At 41.7% G+C, this 24,969-nt stretch overlaps 1 protein-coding gene across 1 annotated transcript in view; it reads left to right on the top strand.

The window, feature by feature from the left end:
• Positions 1-24,969, top strand: part of LOC141018216 (BCAS3 microtubule associated cell migration factor-like) — a 295,541-nt gene that overhangs the window by 52,506 nt on the left and 218,066 nt on the right. The window contains exons 7-8 of the mRNA XM_073493140.1: positions 4,274-4,470; positions 4,716-4,813. Of these exons, the coding sequence (XP_073349241.1) occupies positions 4,274-4,470; positions 4,716-4,813 (295 nt within the window). The remainder of the gene's footprint in view (positions 1-4,273; positions 4,471-4,715; positions 4,814-24,969) is intronic.

The following is a 24,969-nucleotide window of genomic DNA, read 5'->3' as shown; positions in this document are numbered from 1 at the left end:
AGTTTTATTTTGCTACTACCCATTGATTTCAGGATACTCCCAGCTGATATTATTAAATCAGAATGGCAGCGAGCTCCAGAGTCTTATTTTGCTACTAGCCATTGATTTGTGCTTGTGCTTGTGCTTGTGCGACTATCCATGAAATTCTAGTATCTTAAATTTTGCACTTACATAATGTCGTCAGACACATGTCCGAAAAAAAGGGGTTTGGGCCCCCTGAGACCAAACGTCCCCGAGTTGGGGGTGATCCATAACCACTTGTGATGGCCCAAGATATAGGCTAACAGGAAACAATAGTTAAAAAGGTAGCAAATAACATTCTGAGTGCTGGACCTGACTCCTGGCCTACACTGGTACCACATAGGGGAGAATTCTGTGCTTAACCCAAAGAGTGTATGCATGTATGTGGCATGACGTTGCTTCATAGATAACCTAAAAGCAAATGGGTAGCACAGTGTAAGTATGCTTAAAAGAAGGTTGGGGTTTTATGGCCAGTCGAAAAAAAATATTTTGGCCAGTAAATTTTACCAGCCAGTGGCAACATTAATTAGGCATATTTAGGCACCCTGCACACAGAGCTTTACATATAATTCAACATTCATTTATTTTAACAAATAAATATATTTTTGTTTTGCAATAAGGTTGTATAAGGAGATGAAGTTTGTAGTCCTTATATACTACTTACAAAAACAGAAACTGTACTGATGGTTTAATAAATAATGCCTCAGAATAATAAACTTTTTTTTTTAGTTTTTTATTCCAATTACAACTAACATATGAAATCAAATAAAAGTATATTTGTATTAAAGTATATTTAACTTTAAATATGTATTCAGAGCCTCAGGATATCACAACCTATTTGAAATCTGGCCCTTTCTTTGACATGCCATTACCAACAGATTGTAAACCTGTCACTATAAGTATTAAAGCCCTAATACCTATTGCCTAACTATATAACTCTGACTGCATCTGAAACCACAACAACTTTCAGACATAAGCAAGGGTTCAAACTTTATCTTTTGTGTGTATAGCCAAGTGCTACAGAGAAGAGACTTCCCGAATGCAGGTGTGATATCCCAGTTTGTACAAATTATTGTGTCAACAAAGGCACAGAGTTCTTGAAGAGAGGGGGCAGTGGGATGCAGCCAAGACAAAGCTATGAGGACAGCCTCTTCATTCCACCTTTGATGGTGGTCCTTTCAGAAAAGCTATAAACATTTTTGTCTGTAGACTTGGTTGGACGACACATTGTACAACCCAATTTGTTTGAAGCATACTGAGGCTTAGTACTCACTGTACGTTTTCACTTAATGTGGATTAATGTGGCCCATTCTTTAGCTAGTCTAGACAGGGTATAGGCTATAAGGACGAGCCTGATCAACATGCCATCGGCTCTGTCCGGCAAGATGGGAAGTGAAGGGGGTTAGGGTTTGACACTGGACTGCAACATCTGGACCTTCCATCCCACTGCAAAGAGAGCGCACTGGCAGCTGTTCAGCTCTGCAGCTGGGCTTGACATTGATGGTGTTTAACTGGCAGAGCACACACACACACACACACACACACACACACACACACACACACACACACACACACACACACACACATACACACACACACACACAGTAGGTGACAATCCTCTTCCATACTTCTGTGGCCTAATTTACACAGCTGTGACAGACCACCTGTATGTATAAACATGCATGCATATATGTGTGTTTACACGGACACACAGAAGATTTCAGGGAGGGTAAGCTCTCACTCTTGTCTGAGATGTTGGCACCTGGCAGCCAGAGTGGAGCGAGACTGTGAGCTGAGATCTTGGCTGAGGTGAGAGACAAACGCGCAAAGTAAAGAGAACGAAATGTGAACAGTGAGACACCAAGAGGCGTGCTAAGTGCTGCAGGGAGTTGAAAAGTCAGAGTTAGTGTGGGAGAGCAAGTGGAGTCTGAGGCAGGAGATTGGTTAGTCAGTAAATTCAAGGCAAAGAGGAGATGGAGAATGGAGGAGGCAGTAATAGTCCGATGTTTATGAGTCACCCTCTCCGTAGCCCTCTCCTATCCTACTTTCAGCCAGCATTAGTGCCACTCATCTCAGGCACCCATGGACCGCCTGCCATGCCAGCACCATCTTATTCTCCCAGTAGGCCTCACCTCAGCCTCACTGCCATGCTGCTGCTAGTGTCGCACTTCTATTAACCCTCGGGGAGGCTTCCCGTCACGCCGCCAGACCTCCCGACACACAAGACCTTGACGAGTTCTGACATCATCGTCAAACTTTTAGTGGTGCAGAGTAGTGCAAGCTTTTAGTTGGATGTCATGTAACTGAGTTCATTGGAGTACTGCTTGGGGTGAGAGTATTGGCACATAGTCTGTCGCGAAACCACCATGTCAAATCCACTGATGACAACTCTTCAGGGAAGCTACCAGGACTCTGTCCTTTACTAACTGCTGACAGATTATTAGAGGAGTTTGGGTATACTTGAAGAGAGATACAGATTTTTTTTTGGATGGCAAAGTTGGTCTGTTAGTCGTTCGGTCGGTCAGTCCAGTAGTAAGCAGAAATTAAGGTATTTCATGTGACTGACTTCATATGTCCAGAAATGGTTGTTTTTTTGAAAAACAATCTAATATTGTTGTTCAGCCACTATTCCTGTTTTGTAGTGGCCTTTAACAAACCTCATTGCCCACAGGCTGAAGACCTTAGCTGGCAAAAAAACACAGCTTAACAAACAAAGTCTATGGGCAAGTTACTGGGCTACGGTTAGCTCTGATGTTTTTTAATAACAGCAGGACAGACAGGGGTGAACATTTGCCATTTTTCCACTAGCGCTTTTGGCCACGCCGAATCAAACCGAGTCACGCTGATTTGTTTTTCCATCACCAGTTTTACTGCATCTGTCTCTCCCTCAAATCGATACTCAGCTCTGTTCTGTGCAGGAAACCTGAGAGAAAGACGTTGTTAAAGTCAGTGTGTTCAGCTCTCAGTACTTTTGTAGCTTCTAACTGAATCTCTTTAGTTTCTCTCTTCCTGTTTTACTGTCAAACATCTGCTGTGTTTTACTGTTTCATCGTGTTCACTTTCAGCTGTTTCAGGCATCATGTTTAGTTACTGCTGGTGAAAACACAACATTTCCTGTAATGTTGCTTCATAATAAAAGCTTTTGAATGACTAAATTACAGGGGGCAGTACTGCAGGGATTAGGACAAGCGCGTCATTGCCTTAATTCACACCTTCAAGCAGGTAGCCCAGTTGTGATGGAAATGCAAAACTCTGCGCCGAGTCAAACCAAGTAGAGCCAGGCCAGCAGATGTAATGGAAAAACAGCAATTGTGAAAGATTTTAGAGCACAGATGTTAAAACTTAAGAATTGGAAAAAGGACTCTTGCAGAGAGCTTTGGTGACTTTTCTTTTCTTTGTGTGCTCACAAAGTAATTGTTGATTTACTCGATTAAAATCGTGAAAGTTTAAATTGCTAATAGCCAGTGATGTGCTAGATTCTGATACACACTTAATTTTTTCAGGAAAAGTGATGAGAGAGAAGTTTAATAAGAGATTGCATTGGGTTATAAAAGCTAGTGTAATATAAGCTAGTATGGCCAAATACTTACAGTTCAAAACAAATTACATTCCCGCCACCCTGAGTTGTACTTCAGATTGCCAACAAAAAGCCCCAGATCAGAGGCAGATCTGGGTGTGCCTCCATGAAAGACAATCAGTATGCGTGAACTGTCTAAAGATGCAATCCAGCAGCTTGTGGACAGCTCGCCGCCATGTTGCCGACGTCTGCGGGATGTCTAGCAGGACAAATATCTGGCTGATACACAGAAGGGTCAGGAATCCAGGAAGGAGCTACAACCAATGAGAGCAGACACTGCTCTCCTTTCTCCCTCTCTCCTCTGCTGTCATCCACAGTAGTTCTCTGAACCCAGTCTCAAAATGCATCTATCTGTATGGAGCAGGCACAAATAGCCTATAGTTTCAGACAACGTACACACAAGGTTTTCAATATTTGTAACCATGTCATCCTTGCTGAACCACAATACAAGCAGGCAGTTTTGCGTTTCGGTGCAAAAATAATTCTTGCTGCCTGTGCATTCTAATCTATCCTCTAACTTATATTCTTTTACTTTTTTTTTTTTTTTTTTTTTGCTGCAAAGCACCATTTCAAGAAACTCAAAGCGAGAGCCCTGAGAGTGCTTCAAAGATTTGGCGTTGTTAAGAAGACTATAATGATTCCTCTCCTCACCTCTCGTCACCTATATATTCTCAGGTGGAGATTGTGACCCATACAGGGCCCCATCGGCGCTTGTGGATGGGTCCCCAGTTTCAATTTAAAACCATTCACCCTTCAGGCCAGACTACAGTCATCTCCTCCTCATCCTCAGTCCTTCAGTCCCAGGGCCCCACTGATGTTCAACAGCCCCTTTTGGACTTTGACACAGACGACCTGGATCTACACAGCCTCAGGTACCTTGAAATTATGTAGTAAAATTCACTTCAGATTTTTATGGAGGAAAAAAGCACTATTTTATCACTCTAAATCGAGAAAGGGGGTTTGCAAAATGATACATACACATTTGTGTCTTAGCCTAAGAGAAGGTGATCACTCCTATTTTTATAATGTCCCTGTGGCTTCCTTAGATCCCTTAGATGTTGCTGTAAGTGAGTTCTCTTTGTGTATGTAACACTGTTCTCATACTGTACATGTGCAGGATCCAGCCGGTACGTTCCGAACCAGTCAGCATGCCCAGCTCGTCGCGGCTGGTGCCAGATCGTAGAGGGCAGTCCAACATCATGGATGCAGGATCAGGTAGGAAACTTCATTTAAATCTTTCCTCTTCTGCTCTGTGATGCAACTTTGGTTCTTCCATTTCATCGTTCTACTACGTGTTTCATTCAGATGTAGTTCATTCCGCTCCATCCACATTACTGAAGTCTGTCATTGTCTAAAGTTGTTGGTTAAACTGTGTTCCATCAATCTCATCATTTGAGCCTGTTCCACTCTTTGATTAATCCTTGTATTTTAAGGATTATTAGCCATCAGGATACTTATATGGGGATTACTATCACTTCACTCATTCTAATGTGTTTCCTGTGATTGGTGAGATATTAATAAGTTTGTGGTCTCAACAATGAAAATGAACAAATGGGCAGCACTTGGTGTGCTCCATTGCACATGGCCTGTTTCACTGAAGGTTTTTAAAACATGCACTAATATCAAATCCTTCCAATCCATCATTTTTAACTTTTTTTTATTTAACATGCCTGATAAGTTGCTTTACAGAGTTTCTACAGACGGAAATAGCATCATTATAGGAACATGAATCTATTAATATAATTCAGGTAATCATATACTGTGCATATTACTGCCAACCCTAACTACTATTGCTGGGAATAAATCCATTATCGGCCTGGCTGATTATTAGGGCCGGTATCAGCTTTTTTCGATCATCTGTATCTGTAGGTTATTATGTCCTGTTGCTGATAAAATCATTTTATTTAAAATGCACTACTTTGGTTCTGATGCAGTATTCTTTCTCTGTCTATAGTCACCACTCTGTTGTCTCACTCAGTGTCCTGCCCACAACACTATGTGATTGGTTACACGTCAGAAGTAACTCTAAATCTACATTGAACAATCTGAATCTGCAGAGTAAGTGGTAACTAAAGTTATCAAATAAATGTAAACTAAAGTACAGTACTTGAATACATTGTACCTAGTCACATTCCATCACCTGTCATCCCAGCATGCAGAGTTGTGAGTATTGTGCTGCATCCCTGTTGTTTCCCTTGCTGTTGTTATGTGCACTCTGCACTACATCTGTAATAAAATCTACCGTGACTGCTTGAGTAGGCCTATAAAGTCTATCAGCCGTTGGACAGGATGGATTTGGTTTCAAGTGATTTTGATGTCCCTCTACACATCTCCTTTAATCTGGTTACGATGTTAGGTTAATCCAATCACAGACAGATGAGAAGATTTCCCTTTAAAAATATGTCTTTTACTCTCAATTTATAATGCTGTTACATGGGTCTTGTGAATGTGTATGTGTGTGTGTGTGTGTGTGTGTGTGTGTGTGTGTGTGTGTGTGTGTGTGTGTGTGTGTGTGTGGATTTTGCCTGGTATCTACTGCCAGTGTGGGTGAGGGAATCATCACTTATTGCGTGACATTATATCCTGTTGCCTTTTGTTTGATAAAAGAGATAGAGCAGCGACTGTGGCGTCTGTGGCATTATCTGCTGTGTCTTGTGACAGAAACTTCACTCATCTGATCTGCCCTCATGCTGACACATAGCCGCCACTGGCTTTTCCACTCAGGTGTCGGGAAATATTTACAGCTCGTGTCACAAATAGTTTAACATATCTGATCTGGTCTCTTTTTCTTCACCTTTCTCTGCTTTACAGCACACACCAACACAACTTTGGATAGACAAACATAGATATGGCCAGCCCTTTGTTTGTCTACCACATTTTTTCTTTTCAGCTGAACTAGGGACCGGTTTCTATTGTCTATCCACTTACAATATGAAGGCTGTTACACAACTTGAATTATTGCAGTTTTTTAAATTGGTCCAACTTTCGTTAATGTTAATATATAGATAAAACTCCATGTATTAAAAAGTGATCATTTAAATGTGCATTATGAGGTAAAAATAGAGATTTACACATTTGCCAGTAATTCATTGTATTCCCTTATTGTCTTTGAATGATGAATCAATTATTACACTTTAAAATTACATTAAAAAAAATTCAATTTTCAACTTTACATATTAAAGTAATCTGACTTACCAGATGTAGATTGTTGATGTAAAGCCTGTCATTGAACGCCTGTATTTCCCCTTCCTTCCACTATCTGCGTGTACTGTTAAAATACCGATAGCTATGTTAAACAACAACAGCAACCTCCGAGCTAGCAACCTACAAGCTGAAACTGGCAAATTACTCTTACACTAACCTGGTAGCTAACAGAATGAATGTAAACAAGCTAGCAGCTGTAGGGATTTAGCCATTTTAATGCCAGGGCCTGCCGCCCCGTGTGCAAACCGAGTTTCCTCCGACACTATTTTGCAGGGGCACTGTCACTGCATCCTGGGTTGAGTGCCACCCAATACGATTGTGATTGGTTTACAGACATCCCTATAGCAGTGAAAATTGGTTGAGCCAGACCTTTGTCCTGTGCTGACACAGTGCTGTGGTCTGGCAATGTGAGACTAATGTTAAAGCAGGAGGCAAATACACTCAGAGGTGGAATACAAGTCAGACACAAGTACAAAAAATAGTTGGTAATAGTTTAATAATTTGTAGTTTCTGGCACATTCCAGACGTATCGCTCAAGGAAAAAGCTGTGGCTCATTTGATATTTTCACAAAGACATCCACACTGTCTTATATAGGCTTTATGAATAAAATCTTAGGAACACATTCAATTCCTTTAAGTTCTGGCTTCATTTTTGGCTTCATGCACCACAGAGCAAGTCTCATTGATATGAACAGGACTCTCTGACAATGAATCAAGATTTTATCTGATTAGATCTGTGGAGGTAATGTTGGAGTGAACAAGGCCTTGCAGGAGTTGTTGTGTTGAAAAGGTTTATACTAAAGTAGAACGGTCGTCTTTCAACCAGTGGGATGAGGTATGTTTCCACTTTTTAACTACAGCACCCCCTGTGTCTGATCCTCTGACCTTCGCTCTCCTCCTTCACCTCTATCTGTGCCCCTCTGTCTGCCCAAAATCTTCTCTCTCCACCAAGTGTCGTCTGTGTTTTCTCGTTTCTTCAGAGCTTAGAGAGAGACAGCGGGACAGAACCAGGCCGAGGGATGGCGGTGATGCTTATCTGTGTGTGTGTGTGTGTGTGTGTGTGTGTGTGTGTGTGTGTGTGTGTGTGTGTGTGTGTGTGTGTGTGTGTGTGTGTGTGTGTGTGTGTGTGTGTGTGTGTGAGAGAGAGTGTGTGAGTGCGTGCGTGCGTGCATGTGTGTGTGTGTGTGTGTGTTTGTGTGTGCGCGCATGTGTTTGTGTGTGTGTGCATGCATGTGTGCATGTTTGTGTGTGTGTGTGTGTGTGTGGGTGTGTGTGCGTGCTTGTGTGCGTAGGGAGGGTTCAGTGTTGTGTCCTGCCACTGCCATGGCGCCGCCTCTTATCACACACACATCACTTCTGTCTCACCCTCTGAAGAACACACTTGTGTGTGACAGAACTTAGCAATATGAGTTTGAAGCTGATAGCAAACTGCGTTGGATTAAAGGTTTTAACTCTTAAAATTAACCAGTCCCAGAGTAAGAAGTGTTTGCATGTAATTCCAGTAGTGCTAATAAGAATAAGATGAGAGCTGATAGCTAGAGGTTGACACATTTCTGAGCACATTGTAGGCCTTCAGATTGAACTGATAGTAGATTTTGAAGGTTGATAGCAGCAACATTTTTGGACTTGAAGCCACCACAGACACTGTTGTTGTGCCAATATTTAGTATTTAGTGATTTGTGCAAGGTGCTAGTATCTGTACACTCTGTTAACTGTAGTGCAGTGTCTGTTCAAAACATGCTGTTCAGCACAGATTTTCTGATTAATATGAGGGGTTAAAAGATCCAGTCTTAGTTCTCCTCAACTGCTCGCAGACTCAATGGGGAGACCCCAATAATATCAAACATGTTTGATATTTACGATCTGAATAATTACATCAGTCCTTTCCGAGCAGGACTACAACAACTAATAAAAGAGACATCCTGGAGCAGCTGATGGTGCTGCCAGGCAACGTAAAAATTGTAGCCCTTGAGAGTAATGATAGCTAGCATACCACCGTTGACAGAGTCATGCTATGCGGGGTCGAGGTGAAGTCTGAACAAATGAGTCTTGAGTCTTTTGCGGAAGATGGCGAGTGACTCCGCTTTGTTTACTCTGTTTATTCAACGTTTCAGATTCCTTTAATGTGTCATGGTTCCAAATGGCACTAAAATCAACACTGCACACCCTTGGGTCTTCAGCTACAAACCTGCTAAGTGTGAGGTAGATCAGATGATCTTGGATATGTGAACCACACACACACAGACAGACAATAAGACAGACGGACAGGCAGAAAGTCCTTCCTTCATAGTAAGATGAAAGTGTGTACCATATTCATAATATTAAAAGTGAAAACCAAATCTGGCTTTTAGTAATTATCACCCATTTTGGCTGTACATTCTGTCTCACTGTGTTTGTCAATCCTACCATGTACCAGACTGATTGTACACTTTAGTCATCTCTTACAAAAACATGTCAGATGCATATTTTCACATGTGAAGTATTATAGTCTGCGTGTGAAATGTCTGTAAACCATGATTACTGTTCTGTGTGAATTTGTCACATTTAATACTGTTTGAAAGTACACTTTACACACATTTTGTGTGTGAAATGCCTGAAATGTGTACATTTTGTGACATGAAAGCCTGTGGCCGACTCATTCTTTCCGGCCATTAGAGTAGAAGTGTTTCCTTCAGAATTGTCAGACCCAGTGAGGCCATAAAGCTGCAGTTCTCCCCACAGTGACTCACTTATAGTCAGTCAGTCTCCCCAGTGTCTGCTCCCATCTTATCTCAGCCCATACACTCTGCTTATCTCTGCCTTCCCCGAGGTGATGGGACGCCATCTGTATGGGACACACACACACCCACACACACACACACTGTATGTTGTACAGTGCTTCCAGTCATGGCTTCTTGACTCAGCATATCTGTCTGTATGGAGGGGACAGAGGAGCCCAACACCAACGCTACCGTCTCACTTTCCACCAGCCGCAATATACACGATCAATTTGTAGCCGTTATCAATACCTCCGATCTGCACCCCAAGCCCTGCTGTGTGTGTCTGTGTGTATAGAGGCGGCTTCAATCCCAGCTAGACTACACAGTGGCATTTTGTGGCCCAGGAGGTCATATCAAGAAAGAAAGAAAAGGAGACAGACCTGAAAGAGAGATAACACCACAAGACTGAAAGAAAGAGTATTTAATCTTACCTGCGCGTGCACACACACACACACAAACTGATAAACCGCCTACAGTAGTTCCCCTCCACACTACTGTAGTTGTGTTTTGACTCTGCAAAGAAAGCCACCCTGCACCAAAACAGGAAATAACAATAAACCCCTCGTCTGTAGCGTCAGTCATTTAGTTGTTTTTGTTGTTGTCATCTTCAGTGTGTGTGTGTGCACGTACGTCCCTGCCTTTGTTGCCACGCCTCAGCCTCACTTTCTGTCTCCATCTGTGTGTGTGTGTCTGTGATTTATCTGTGGAAGTGAATCAGTGATAGTGTGTTAGCTGGCGGCAGAGCAGGCAGGACGAGATGGAGCTAGCTTATCACAACAGGCTGAAGACGCTGTAGAGAGCTCCTGGACTTTGGCACTGGTCTTTGTGTGTGCGTGTGTGTGTTGGGGTTAGACCATTAGACCAACACACAGGTTGACATATGAGACAAAAAAAGGATTTTTAATTATTTTCATTCTCAGGAAAAAACAAACATGTAATTACAATTTTATTAGTCATTTTTCTTGTAAACTATGATATTTTAATTAAAATCTCTTGCCTCAGTCTCTGGTCAGCCTGCATGTGTACACACACATATTGTATGTTTGCCCTAGTGTGTGTCAGTCCATTAGCAACGTCCTGTAAAACACAGAGTTAATCAGTGTGGAATCAGCAGCTATCAGCCATTAGCCACATCCACCCCCAATTATCACAGCTCAGTTACCTCAACTGACTGTGTGTGTCTGTCTGTCTGTCTGTGTGTGTGTGTGTGTGTGTGTGTGTGTGTGTGTGTTGGGATTGTCAGTCTCAAATAAACATCAAATGTCTTGGGACGGTGTTGGGCCACACCTCACATAGAGCTGAACAGCTTGAGTGCTACTTGTCATACACTCAAAGTGTGTGTGGAACATTTTTCCAGAGCAAATTCCATCATTTTGTGTTTTGATGATGATGCTGAAGGGCACTGTTTAACATGTTGCTCCAAAAATGTCCCTCTGCGCGTTTGGCTTTATCCTTATATTTGTCATTGAATTGAATTGAATTTGTCAGTCAATTGTGTGTCACTCTACAGAAAATAAATTGGCAACAATCGATTGTTTAAGTTTAGTGACTTAATGTTTTAACTATTGATAGATCAATCGCCAAAATAAGAATGGATTGACCTATAAAGAAAATAGCTTTCAGTTGCCCAAATTCAAATCTCTTGCGATGTCCTTAATAGTGTGGACAAATGAGGACATTTTGACTGTTTCACTCAAAACCAGAATTAGATAAGGGTGCATGTAAGGTCAAAGTTGAACTTGAGGTAAGCATTAAGACTGGAATAAAGAGTGGTTAGCAAATAATGCGGTTAAGAAAAGATGTGTTTTTGCACAATTTTCGTCCATTTATTACTTTTTAGTCGCAATGCTGCTGACCCTTTTTCAACACCCACCATGCCGCCATGTGTTTTTCCTTAAATCCAGGCAGCCGTTTCACTCTTCATTCACTCTACTGTAGTATCATATATGGACAAAGTTATCACTTTGACAACTAGAATGGCACTCAGTAGAGCACATACCTCCACCAAGACAGTTCCCTTTATCCTCATCAAATTTTACTCACTCATAGGTCTATTCTGGGGCGAGACCCATCCTCCATCCAAGTTTCGTGGAAATCCATTTAGTAGTTTTTGTATAATCCTGCTGACAACCAACCAACCAGCCAACCAACCTCTCTGGAAAATGTATTTTCACCCATCATAAAATGGTAGAAACCTGTGGCTGCCTTGAAGTTTGAGAAAACATTTTCAAAAACCTAAAAGACCACTACCAATTTTACTAGTTTAAGAATATGTGATTGGTGGCCAATGAACTAAATCACACATAAACACCAGAATGTTTCAGCCATTTTTCATTTGTCTGTCTGTATGCATGCATGCACCTGTTAGCATCAGCACAGTGCCCCCTTGTCCCACTGACCCACCACCTCTTTACCACATCAGCACCACCCTGAGGCGAGAAGGGGCTTTCCCTGCATTATTGTTCTCACAAAGGCTGGAGGAGAATGAAAGAGAGGGCTATGAATGACTGGATAAAAAGATGAGGAAAGAGGGTCTGCACCACCCCCACCCACCCTCCCCACACCCTATCCAACACACACACTCACACACACACACACACACACACACACACACACTGAGATACACTCTTTGCCTGCCATCTTTCCCTCCCTCTTCTCTCCTCCCCTTCATACTTGAGCAGCCATTTAAAAGACTAGGCACCTGTGCTGTGGTATTCTGTCTCTCTTTCTTTTTCTAATACACACATACCCCAGTAACCTATACCCCACAATTACCTCCCAGCCTCATAAAGGGCCCTTGTATTTTTGTGCTATAGTGGCCACACTGACAACAGTGATCGCGCTGGCCAGAAAGATGCCTGGCCATCCGATCTCTTCCTTAAAGACAAATACCCTCATTTCCCGTGACCCCCCTCTCCCCCTCTCCCCCCCCCCCGCCCCCCATTCCTCTTCTCCTGATTTTATTTTCATCAATAGGCACCTTTGTCACCTTGCTGCCACTCTGCCCCCCACCCATCCTGTCCATTGCCTCAGGGTGTGTTTGGTGACCCGTTGGTTGGTGACAGGACATAACAGCAGATCTTTGCGGTCTTCGCTGCTCCTTTTTGTTTTTGTCATCACCAGCAATCAGGCAAAGGGAACTACTGAGCTGCTGTCAGGAAGAGAATGCAATCTGCTGGAAAATCTGAAAGAAATGGAAGCAAAGTAAAGACGAGTAACGCGTCACAAGTGACACATTTAAATATGGTGATAACCCTTTACTTTACAGCTACGGAAATGTCATGGTAAGTAGGTGGTTATTACCAAGTAACATACTGAAATTACCCCCAAATTACCACTATAATTACTTAAAATATATTGAAAATTACCCCAACATTACTTAATGATAATATTTTGTTATTTTCTAAGAAAAATTAAATAAATAGCTGGTAATTTCTTTAATACATTTCCAGGAAACTCCCAACTGGTTTCTGCTTAACTTCTGCTGATCATGCCACTTTTACTTCCAACTAGTGTCTGCTCACTTCCCCCCAGCAGGCCCTTTAGATTGAAGTGAATTGTTGCAGCCTAATTTCCTCCTAGTTTCTGCCACAGGCCACTAAATGGAAGTACATTTTTAACCTTTTACATTCACATGTTTTTTTTATATTATAACAGAAAAACAGTTCAACTTTGGGTTGATTTTTTTTTTTTTTTTTTTTACTGTAAGCCACCATAAATTGCTAATTACCGGCAAATAAAACTGTATTATCAAGAATCAAGTTACTCACTTCCTATTTATAAAAATTCAATAGCTTATTGAGTCCTAATGATAATACCTCCACACCACTTAAACTTAAACAGTACTTTAACCTACAGGGTTCCCACACCTGCTCAAAACAAGTTTGAGGAGATTCACTGAAACATGAGAATTTTTATAATGAGAACCAGCAGGCTTTACAGAAGCTCAAAGACAACAATTAAACAGAGAAAGAGGCTGGAATGTATGAAAATGTCTCAATTGTGCTGTCTTACAGTGATGGCAGACGATGTGGTCCCTTGCCTTCTTGGCAGAACATAGCTTAATAACATTAAATAAAAGTAAAAAAAAATATATCAAAGAATTTCAATTTCTGTTCTATTTTTCTATTCAAGCACAATTCAAATATAAACATTCAATTCAGTAAATTGGATGTGGGTACTAGAGAAATTTATTTTGTTGTGTGTTTACACAAACTCACATTATCATTTATGCGTCGGCTTGCTTTTTCATTGAACCTTTATTCATTTTTGCATAGAGTTACATTTTCAAACCTCTGAGACTCTATGGCTGCACCATTCAATCAAATAGAAATATTCTTAAGTTCCTGTACATCATGTAGCCTGACAAATCTGGTACCATCAGAAACTGAGTGAACTCCATTTTCAAATAATGCTCTGTGTGTTTGAACAACTTATGGCTCCACAGCATGCATTGGTAACAGCAGGGACATTGAGGTTTAAACAGTGAAATTGCTTGTTTTGTTGAATAGTAATACATTCACACTGATGTAAGTGCTTCAACCAGAGGACGTTCAGCATCTTTGCTTTATAAATAATAGATGGATCGACCAACTGTACCGGCACTAGTGGTAACCAAGTCAAAAAGAAGACACAGGGTCTGTGCTTGAAAGATCCTTCCCACCTCTTTTTTCCATTTTCTGTCTACACGACTTGTATCTTGTCTCTAACGTCTGTAAGATTTATTGTTCGCTCAATTTTAAGACTTCAGGAAGTGTGTTAGCTTGCTTGTGTACGTGTGTGTGTGTGTGTGTGTGTGTGTGTGTGTGTGTGTGTGTGTGTGTGTGAGAGAGAGAGAGAGAGAGAGAGAGAGAGGCTTCGGAGACTACAGGGCGGAATGGTTTAGCCACATGTAGGGATTTATGGCGAGTGTATGCGTGACTGAAAGAGATCAGGGAGTGACATGGATTGATATGGTTGAGGGCTGATCAGGTTTTTGTGCTGCTGTTATCTGTGTGTGTGTGTGTGTGTGTGTGTGTGTGTGTCTCTCTCTCTCTCTCTCTCTCTCTCTCTCTCTCTCTGCTGTCTGTCTATGTGTGTGTGTGTTTTTGTGTTGGCACAGTTATAATCTGTGAGGGATGGAATGCCCTCCAGCATTAGTGTTATACTGCAAGTGCATCCATGTGACTGTGTGTGTGTGTGTGTGTGTGTGTGTGTGTGTGTGTGTGTGTGTGTGTGTGTGTGTGGTGCCAGAGGGCAATGAAGACTGAGCAGCTGCTCTTTATAGTGACTGAACGGACACCAATGTGTCGGGCATCTGCCACGCGTTCACCCTACCGCCTACCCACTGGAGTGTGTGTGTGCGTGTGTGTGTGAGAGAGAGAAAGTGAGAGAAACTGTGTTGGTGTGTGCAATCATGTCATTCTGTTTCACAGTAATTTTATAACTGTGAAGCAATTATGTTTTCCCCTCAGTCTCAATTAAAAATACATAGATCTATATTCCTCTACAATATTACCAGGGTTATGAATATGTTTTGTGTGTGTTTTGTGTGTGTTTGTGAGTGAGACTACCAGCTGCTGAGACAGAGGATCATGTTGATATTGCATGTTCATCTCCAGTGTGAAAACAGTCACACACACATGTACATGCACTTGCATGTTACAGAGCAGCAGTGTGTTCCAGTGTGAGGGGGTGGGGGGGTTGCTGTTGGTGCCACCCCTGTCATTCCCATGACCTCAATCTGTGGCAGGCGCCCTGCCAAGCTGGCCATCCCTCCGTCTGCCAGGCCTACCACGACTTCCAAGATGTGAAGGGGAAGTAGTAGAGCAGCGTAGCCTGACCACACACACTCCATACACACAGGCGCTAACCAATCAGTTTAGTCATTATTATTAGACTTTATTTTGAAGGCCTAGACAGCCATACACACAATCAGGTGAAAACGGACACATTAAAAAACAATACTGTCCATCTGTCTGTCTGTCTGTCTGTCTGTCTGTTTGTCTTTCTATATAGTTCTTTCAGCAGGCCTTTCTTGGGATGTAAGAAACATATAACAATATAAAAGTGTTTTTTTTCTCAAAAATGCTATTTATTTATAGCATGTCCCTTGCAGTGGACATCAGGTCAATCTTACCAATAAAAAGTGCAGGGCATCCATTAGGGATTGATCACATGAACATGCTTACACGTCATGAATGGGGAGCAGCTCTTGGTCTTTGAGTTACAAATAAACATGAATCCTTCTCTCCTGCACCTGGAAGAATTTGCTGCATCCAAATGAAGTGCACCATAACTTTTCACCTCCTTGTTGGGCTGTGGCTTAACAGACCTCTTCTTTTTGGGAATGTATTCTCCTGACAGCTCAATGTCTGACTCTCCCTCAATGATTTTCAACAAAATCGTGTCTGCCTCACCCAGTGCTCTGTTTCCTGAAGTATAGAAAAAGGTTGAATATGAGAAAAATACTTTTAAATGGCTTACAATTGACATATATTTCTAAAATCTTACTATAATACAGTTAAGACTCATAAACAAGAAACAACATCCTTATGAAGAACATGCACAATATATTGTTATAAATTCGATCACACATCCTGCCAGTTTGAAGTCAGAAGACATGCTTTGTTGGCCAAAATCTCATGTGTGTTACATCATTAAAAAGCCCAGGATGTTCCCTTGACACTACAACGGGACTCAGATAGATTCCATAAATGGTGCTTTACTTAGAGGTCTCAGACTCATGTCCCCCACAGAGGACAAAAATGAATTGCCAGGTCTAAGAAGGATTTAATGTTACTGTGTTTTTAATTAAGTTTAAGAAAGACAAACAAGAAATGCAGCCCAATAAAACAGCACCATTGTTGGGACGTGTGTCAAATATTTGACAGGACACCTTCAGCTACCAGCATGGTCCATTATTGTTTGTATGGTATCATTTTAAGCCACAGGAGTTTAATCTTTGTAAAACTTTTTCAAAGCCCAGAAAAGTCTGTTTTTGTTCTGACTAAGGTCACCACTACCGTTGTGTCTCAGGATTGGTTCACATAGCCCAGCCGGGCCAGAGGCATGATAGGATTAACAGACGTGCAGTTCTCATTGAACTGAGAAGGCACCATCTTGTGTCCGGTATCCAGGGCTTATAATACATCCATGGGCTGAAACTGCTGTGTCTAGAACTACGGGAGCTCTTCATCTCTACTGATCGATAATATTGTTTTAACGTGTATTAACGTAGCGGAGGCCAAGTAATTGGCACTTTCCAAACAGACACGTTCAGTACGCGTGCAGGCAATGCAGCATATTGGGAAAAAGCTCCAAGCAGACCTACATCTTCCTGCCTTTCAATCTGGTTGGATATTCTTTTAATTTTTAAACACTGACACAGTTCCATCATTCTGTTTTTATTCCTTTTCTCCACCCAAACTCATCAAGAACAAAAGCACCACATCGTCATCAGGAGTAACACATCTTTCTCTCTTTTCATTCTCCTTGCTCTTCTTTCCATCTGTTCCTCTTTTTTTTTCTTCTCTGCAACTCTCTCCCTCTACACTTTCCTCTCTCTCTCTCTCTGACGCTAACACTGTCTGACAGTGTCTCCATGCTGTCGCGCACTAATCCACCTCTGAGAGGTGTTAAAGCACTTCCACACTCACACACACACACACATGCACACACACACACACACACACACACACACAGAGCGTCGCTCTAGATCCCGTAAGGTATCGATCTGCCATCCCGCTCCCTCTAATGGGATTTTTAACACCTAGGCATCAGAAACGCCTAATGTATCGCATCACGTCTGATGGAGTCACGCACACACACTTACATAAACACACACACTTTCATACATAGAGATAATTACAGCAAGTGGCTGATCCTCGCTAGCAAGTGTGGTAAAAAATGAATAGAGGATGGAAGAGGAGGATGCACTTAACAGCATATTCATCTGACTCCCTCAGCATCTGACTCATGTCACAGATGTTCAGACTGTCTCAGCATCACACACACACACACACACACACTCCACTTCTCTGAATGTGCCTGTGAAATAATGAATCTCTTCATACAGAGTTTTAAGGAAAGACAAGCTCTAAACTGTCTCTTAACCTGAGCTTGTTCAAAGTGGGGCAAAGACGAAGAGTCTGCTCCTTTGCTGTGAATATCCTTTTTCTGACCTAAAAATGATCCATGGGCAAAGCACCATGGGGCTTTAGTGGTAGCTATGTAACAAAACTTGACTTTGACAAAAGTATCTTTACTATTGGGTAACATGTATCTTACAGAGGATTTGTAGATACTTTGGATATCGCCAGTACTCTACACAAATACAAATAAGTCATCGATACAAAAATGCAAGAACACCTCTATTACATGAGCTGCAGCTTATCCCATCTTCTGGTAAATATTACCCCTTTCACACTGGATAAAAACCCACTAACACCCACTAACATCATGTTTTTGTCTTGAATGTAAATACACACAGTTAGCATTCATTCCAAATTAAATGACTCTGCATTAGTCACAGATACTTATACACTCCTGCTCCAACCAGCTGTGATGAACACCTGGGTGAAAGGAAAGTTCCTGCTCATGTTAAGTGTCAGTTTGACACGTGGATGGATCAGCAGAATTTGTGACATCACAACATAAACAAATATGGTGCTGTATCACTCTGAGAATGGACTCTTTTGTAAAGTAGGAGACATCTTGTGTCCCGCTGTTAAACTTTTGAAAGATTAAGCATTTGCATTTTCATATATTCTGGATTTTTCAACTAGGAAGAAGTAGTAGATGTCATTTTAAGAGTTGTTTATGAGGTAAATGTTTTTTCAAAGCAACATATAGAGATGATGTCTAAAAACATGAGGGGATTGTTAAATATTACTGCCAGTTTTGGCCTCTAAAATCAGTTTTCAGGCACAACAAACTATCTGGATCAGTATGTTATGCAGATATTACTTCAGTGATAATGAGTTTCATCAGTTGGGTTAAACGCTATATACAGTAGAATAGTGTATATGGTCATGTATAATGTTTAATTATGGGCATGTTGCAACCAGGGTGTCCCAGGACCTAACTGGAACACATGCTGTTTCAGAAGCTTTTGGACGCAAACATTAAACTCTTTTTATTTCATTTTGGCAAACAAAAAAACCCAATAATAATAATAATGTAAAGATGTCGCTCCAAATATTTAATATCTGTTGATTCAGCTGGAAAACAAAAACTCATGGTTGGCTCCTTTTTCAAACTTTTTCTTTCTTTCATTCTGTCTTTATCTTCATTGCCTCTTTCCTTCCTTTTGTTTTTCTCAGTGTCACCTCAGGGCTAACCAGGTGGAGGCCTACTGCAGGCTCATTTCCTTGGCAGGTGTATGTGCGTGCGTGTCTTTCTCATTGTCGCTGTGTGTGTGTGCATGCATTTAGTTGGTTGTTTTGTGTGTGTGTGTGTGTGTGTGTGTGTGTGTGTGTGTGTGTGTGTGTGTGTGTGTGTGTGTGTGTGTGTGTGTGTGTGTGTGTGTGTGTGTGTGTGTGTGTGTGAGAGAGAGAGAGAGAGAGAGTGCGCACATTTACGTAGATACTATCTGCTCACCTGCTCCCGCCGAGCCACAGAAGCAGCCATTGTGTGTTGATGCTGGCCAGCTAAAGACTAGCCCCCTCCAGGTGACAACAGATGTTTTGTGTGTGTGTGTGTGTGTGTGTGTGTGAAGGATAATATCAAGGAGGATATTGTTTGTGCCAGGGTGGGGGGACACGGAGGGAGAGGGGAAGAGGTTACAGCCTTTCTCTCCTCACCTGGAAATTATGTCCTGCCGCCATTTTACTGGAGTGTGTTTCCAATCACCGCAGGAACGTGAGAAATGTCCGTTTGGGAATTCCTCCCCAACTTCCTGTCTGTCTCTCACTTTGTGTGTGTGTGTACGTGTGTGTATGAGAGAGTTCGAAAGAGAGAGCGTCTGTGTTTGATTGTGGGTGTGTATCAAAAGTGGCAGTGACAAGTTTCCTTTACTCTCATCACTATAAGCTCAGCTAGTATTTCTTTCTTCTTCTTCTTCCTTATTAAAGGGTCAGTTCATTCCTCTGTAATGTAAGGTGGAGGCAGGAATGTCAGACACAAAACCAGCGCAAAATAAACCATAACTTCCTGTCTAAGGTACCAGTAAGAGGTACATGAGAAAATATGAAAAAAGGGTACACCACCAATTTTACACCAGTGCCCAGTGTCTTACAAATGGATTGCTACTCAGCATGTGAAAACAGGTGATGATGTCTGTTTTGGCTCTGGAGGAGCTCAAGTGAAATGATTCACCAGTAGAGAAATCATAATGTGGGCTTGAAGGCTATACAAGTAAAAAGCCTGTGGCAAACAGGTGCATGGAGTTTAGAGGACATTGGTATCCATAAGCGACAATTGAATTGTAATGTGGGTAGTTTAGGACCTGGTGTTTTTTTAGCTGGACCCATACTCAGGTCTTTGCCTGTGTAGCATCCATTTTTATTTCATTTATTTATTTATTTTTAAGCTGTCTTACTTGGGTCAACAAAAATTTTAAACTGCGAATGAATATTTCTGGAGCATTCCTTTTTGTTCACATGTCAGAGTAAAGGCTTTATTTTAAATAGGCGGTCTATTCGAAATAAAGGGCAAAGAAACTGCTAAAAATATTGAGGAAAAGTGTACTATGAAATTGTCATTTTTGGTATTGTGTTGCAGTCTTAGAATTCAGTATTTCACATTCTTGATTTTAGAAGTGCAACAGTATAAAGTAAAACATACATTATTTAGTATTATAATAAGTACCTCAAAGTCATACTCGAGTCGAAGTGAAGATATTGTGTTAAAAAATTGCTTCGGTAAAAGTGACCCATATGTGTAGTACTTGGGTAAATGCTTATAGTATCTGTGATTAAATATACTAAAGTATTAAAAGTAATTTTCTACCAATAAATGTTCTTAAGCATTAAAAGTACAAGTTAAAGTAAATTATACATATATTTACATGTATGTGCAGTGGGGTCCAAACGTCTGAGGCCACATTGGAAGTCTCTAATACTGTCACATAAACCTGGAAATAATAAGAAAGTTTGAGGATTCAAAAAGTATGTAAGGAGACGAACAGGAGAGAGAATGATACCACAGTGTTTCAAACCAACAGTGAAACTGTTTGTAGGAATATTCAAGATATCATTAGTCATTGGGTTTTACACAAACTTGTGGAGTCCATGCAAGGTTGAGTATATGCTGGGGACATAAAGTAGCTCAAAACTGTACTTAAAGTAATAGCTCAGGTCTTTTGATGTTGGTTGTATGAAGTATTTATCCTTAGTCAGTGTGTTACCTGCAGTAGATGACTGTCAGCTCTCTGTTGGTGTGGAGAAGCAGCGCAGCATATATCCGTTTAAGTGTACACTATGTTTTTAACATTTTTGGCACTTTACGTTACCGTTAAACAGCCTTTTCAGTTGGCACTACATTCCCTCAACCATACAACGTCTGTGTTCCTACACACAGGCAGAATGTAGTGGCAAAGGCTGTTTAACAGCAATGTAAAGCGCCAAAAATGTTAAGAATATAGCGTACACTTCAACAGATATATATACATATATTTTCTGTGGGACTTATTTTAGGTGGCTAAAATATGTTTTGCTGCTGGTAGTGTTTCAGCAGTGATGAGATGAGGGTCATCTACTGCAGGTAGCACACTGACTAGGGATAAATGCCTCATACAACCTTACATCAGAAGACCCAAACTATCACTTTAAGTACTTGAGTAAATGTGGTTGTATTCCCTCACTGACATTATTATGAATTGATGTCTGCCCTCTTTCGTCATTACATTACATTTTCAGGAAAACACCATAAATGAATGCACAAGTTCCCATTCGAGAACTGTTTTTTCGGTTCCATTTACCCTAATTCCTCCGACTGCATCTTGCTTCATTTGCACTTTCTGTCCAAATACTTTGCAGATGTGTTTTCTGACTCACTAGTTTTTTTAAAGAGGAGACAGAAAAAACATAGCCGAGACGGGAAGGAGGCCATAAAGGGAGGGTGCATCAGCACAACAACCAAAATCTGCAACAAAAAGATGTTATGAAGGATATGAAGGAGAAAGAGACTGAGAGGCTGAGACAGGAAACGCACACCTCTGTGTCTCTCTCACAGACACAGACACACACATTTAGACACAGGCTTGGAGTCACTGATAGATAGTAGTAGTGGCAGCACTAGCGCACGTTAGCATGTTGTGGCTGCAGAGCCTTGCATCTTTTGCTGGAGCTCATGGCAGAGGCAAAGTGACAGCTTTCTTAGACAGAGCTGCTTCCCCTTGTCATTTTCTTGCCATTTATCTAGTTTGTCGTACATGTTCAGTGTGTGTCTGAAGGTTTTGCAGAGTTGCCAGACTGAGCAGGTAGATGGCTGTACATTTGATACACTGTTTGCCATTTTGTCAGTGCTGCAACTTTAATACGGTTTAGCTGTCCACTGCCTTATTTCCCCTCTGATCTCCTCCTTTGTCTCCAGTAGTTCTCTGCTCCTGTTTCTCACCTTCTCTGATTTACTATCCCATCTCAGTCCATGTAGGTCTCTCCATCGCTGTTATCAGCAGCACAGGAAGCTGTTGTTTCCATCTATCTGATGACAACAGGAGAGACTCCAGATGTGACCCACTCTCTCAATCCCCCCACCCCCCCCACACACACACCCCAGTCTCTTTTTCCTCCTTTCTTTTCATTAGCTCTCTTTTCCCAGTCATAGATCAGTGTCTTAGTAACACAGCCTGCAGAGTCTAGACATGAGGCCTGATGGTTTGGCCAATTTTTGGCACCAGTGCTGACCTGTTATTAAAGATTAGATCTACCCCTGTCAGCTTGATTGATAATGTAGATGTGGTTTCCTTGGTTTAAATCAGAGTTTGTGTCCAGTGGCCTAAATATAGTTTAAGAAAGTCATAAGTGAGAAGTGGATAGTGGAAAAAAGCTATATTACCATTAAAAAGCCATATCAGTTCAATTCAACTTACAGGATAAATATAGTTTACCACACTCTTATTTTCACAGTTTTATCCCTCGTTTCTGTCTCTTATGACTATTTGGACTTTGAAGCAATTGCTGAAATCTGGGAGTGCAGACATGTCACTACAATAAAGTCCAACGGGGCAAGAAAAATGATCAGTCAGATGATCAGACAGGTTGTAAACAAGATGACAGTTAAGCCAGTTAGCTTCCACTTTATTGAGAGAGTAAAACCAAGCACACCCAACATGTCAGAGTTTATACAAGGTACTAAGTAAATTTGTCTTTTTCGAAAATAGGATCGAGGCATTTTATGCTACAGTCACAGAAAAAGCAAAACAGTCTATGTTATAAAATGGAGTTTGGAAGATGAATGAAGGGGGTCTCACAGCCTGAGGAATGAAGCTGCTCTGCAGTCTGGTGGTATGGCAGTGGATACTCTTGTATCTTTTACCAGATGGCAGGAGGGTGAACAGACTGTGATGTTTTCTAGCCCGGATCCTTCTCTGTAAAAGTTTCCCAGAATTTGGCTCTGGAGATTAGCCTTCGTAAGTTTCCTTTAAGAAATAGAGCTTTTTCTGTGCTGTTTTTTTACACCACCAGGTTGGTGATGTGTGATGACCAAGACAGGTTCTCTGTGATGGTGATTCCGAGGATCATAATTCTGTTCACCTGCTCCATCTCAGCTCCACTGATGTAGATGAGGTGTGTGTCTTTGCCTCCTTCTTTCTGAAACCAACAATCAGCTCCTTGGTTTTGCTGACGTTTAGCAGCTTCATGGTTGTAATTGTATTGAATGCTGAGCTGAAATCCAGAAATGGCATTCTGACATAGCTATTCTTATTCTCCATGTGTGTGAGCACTGAGTGGAGGGCAGTAGATATGGCATCCTCTGTGGATCTGTTGGTTCTGAAAGCATACTGGTGAGAGTCCAGGCTGGCAGGGATGTTATCTTTGATGTGCTGGAGAACCAGTTTTTCAAAGCACTTCATCAGGATGGGGGTGAGAGCCATTGTCACTTAGACTCAACACAGCAGACTTTTTAGGATTGATTTCTTTCTAACACTGTTCTAACACTGTTCCCTTGTTCTAAGATCTCACCAGTTAATTTGCCGAGTACACTGTCTTTATTACTGAGACTATGAAAATAAGACCCAGGTTTATTTTTGAAGACCAGAGCGTGCACGCATGTGTTCAGGGGTTTAGAAGTTTGCCCCATGTTGACATACCTAGAGTAGCATTATATTTAGATATTTGGCAGTGTTAGACACATAGTGTGGCCTACATGTACAGTATTTAGTGAACCTGTTTGAAAGTAAATGCAAACATTGATCTCACTTCACCAGGCTGCAGGGCAAAATGAACTGCAGCATAACTTTTACCTACCAGCACCCTGATGAGCATGGAGACCTGATTTGTGTGTTTATGTGTGTGAGCATGTGCGTTTACAGGGCCTAAGATCGAGTTAAAATATAAGAGCGGTATTTGGTCAGGGCCGGAAATGTATTCAGAAGCATAACACGTACTGAGAGAGAGCCCACTGCACACTAAACACACATGCACACACCAAACATGTGTTTCTAATGAAAGTAGTGTATGGGAGAGCTGGTCAGCCATACAGTATGAGGTCATCCGGTTGGGTGTATGGATGTGTATGTGCCTATATACATGTTTTTGTATGTGTAGGGCTCTGAATTATCATCTCACTATACATGCAGTACATGGGGGGCATACTGACACTTATAGGCTGCATTTAAAGCCTTTAGGTGGTGTGTGTGTGTGTGTGTGTGTGTGTGTGTGTGTGTGTGTGTGTGTGTGTGTGTGTGTGTGTGTGTGTGTGTGTGTGTGTGTGTGTGTGTGTGTATGTGCTTGTTTCTGGTGCTCTCCATCAACAGTAGTTCTGTTCTTTGTTGCTGAGACTCTATTAAAACTCCTCCAGCCTTTAATCTAACGGTTATGCATTTAGATGCTCCACCAGCTCTGTGTGTTTGTATACTTGAGAAAGTGTGGTTGTGCGTGCACGTGTTTGTGTGCGTGCATGTGTCCATGTGTGTGTGTTTGTGGGCATGCTGTCAGCCACTGGGCTAACAAACACACTTAATACAATTATCCCTCGGCAGAGACGAGGAAGGGAGACAGGCGGCACCTCAGAAGGTACGCTGTCTGGTGTGTTTGTGTGTTAGTGTGTGTGTGTGTGTGTGTGTGTGTGTGTGTGTGTGTGTGTGTGTGCGTGTGTGCGTGTGTGTGTGTGTGTGTGTGTGTGTGTGTGTGTGTGTGTGTGTGTGTGTGTGTGTGTGTGTGTTTGATGAGGATGTTGTCACTGGCAGCTAGTCGTGGCATTTCCACGCCTGGCTTCCACTGTAGCGTTTCCATCCTTCCCTCCAGTAACCACCCCCCCACCCCC

The sequence above is a fragment of the Pagrus major genome, chromosome 2 (assembly GCF_040436345.1).
Source record: "Pagrus major chromosome 2, Pma_NU_1.0".
NCBI classification, from domain to species: Eukaryota; Metazoa; Chordata; class Actinopteri; order Spariformes; family Sparidae; genus Pagrus; species Pagrus major.
Note: the sequence above shows the minus strand (reverse complement) of the source record. Positions and strands in the feature narration are given on the sequence as shown.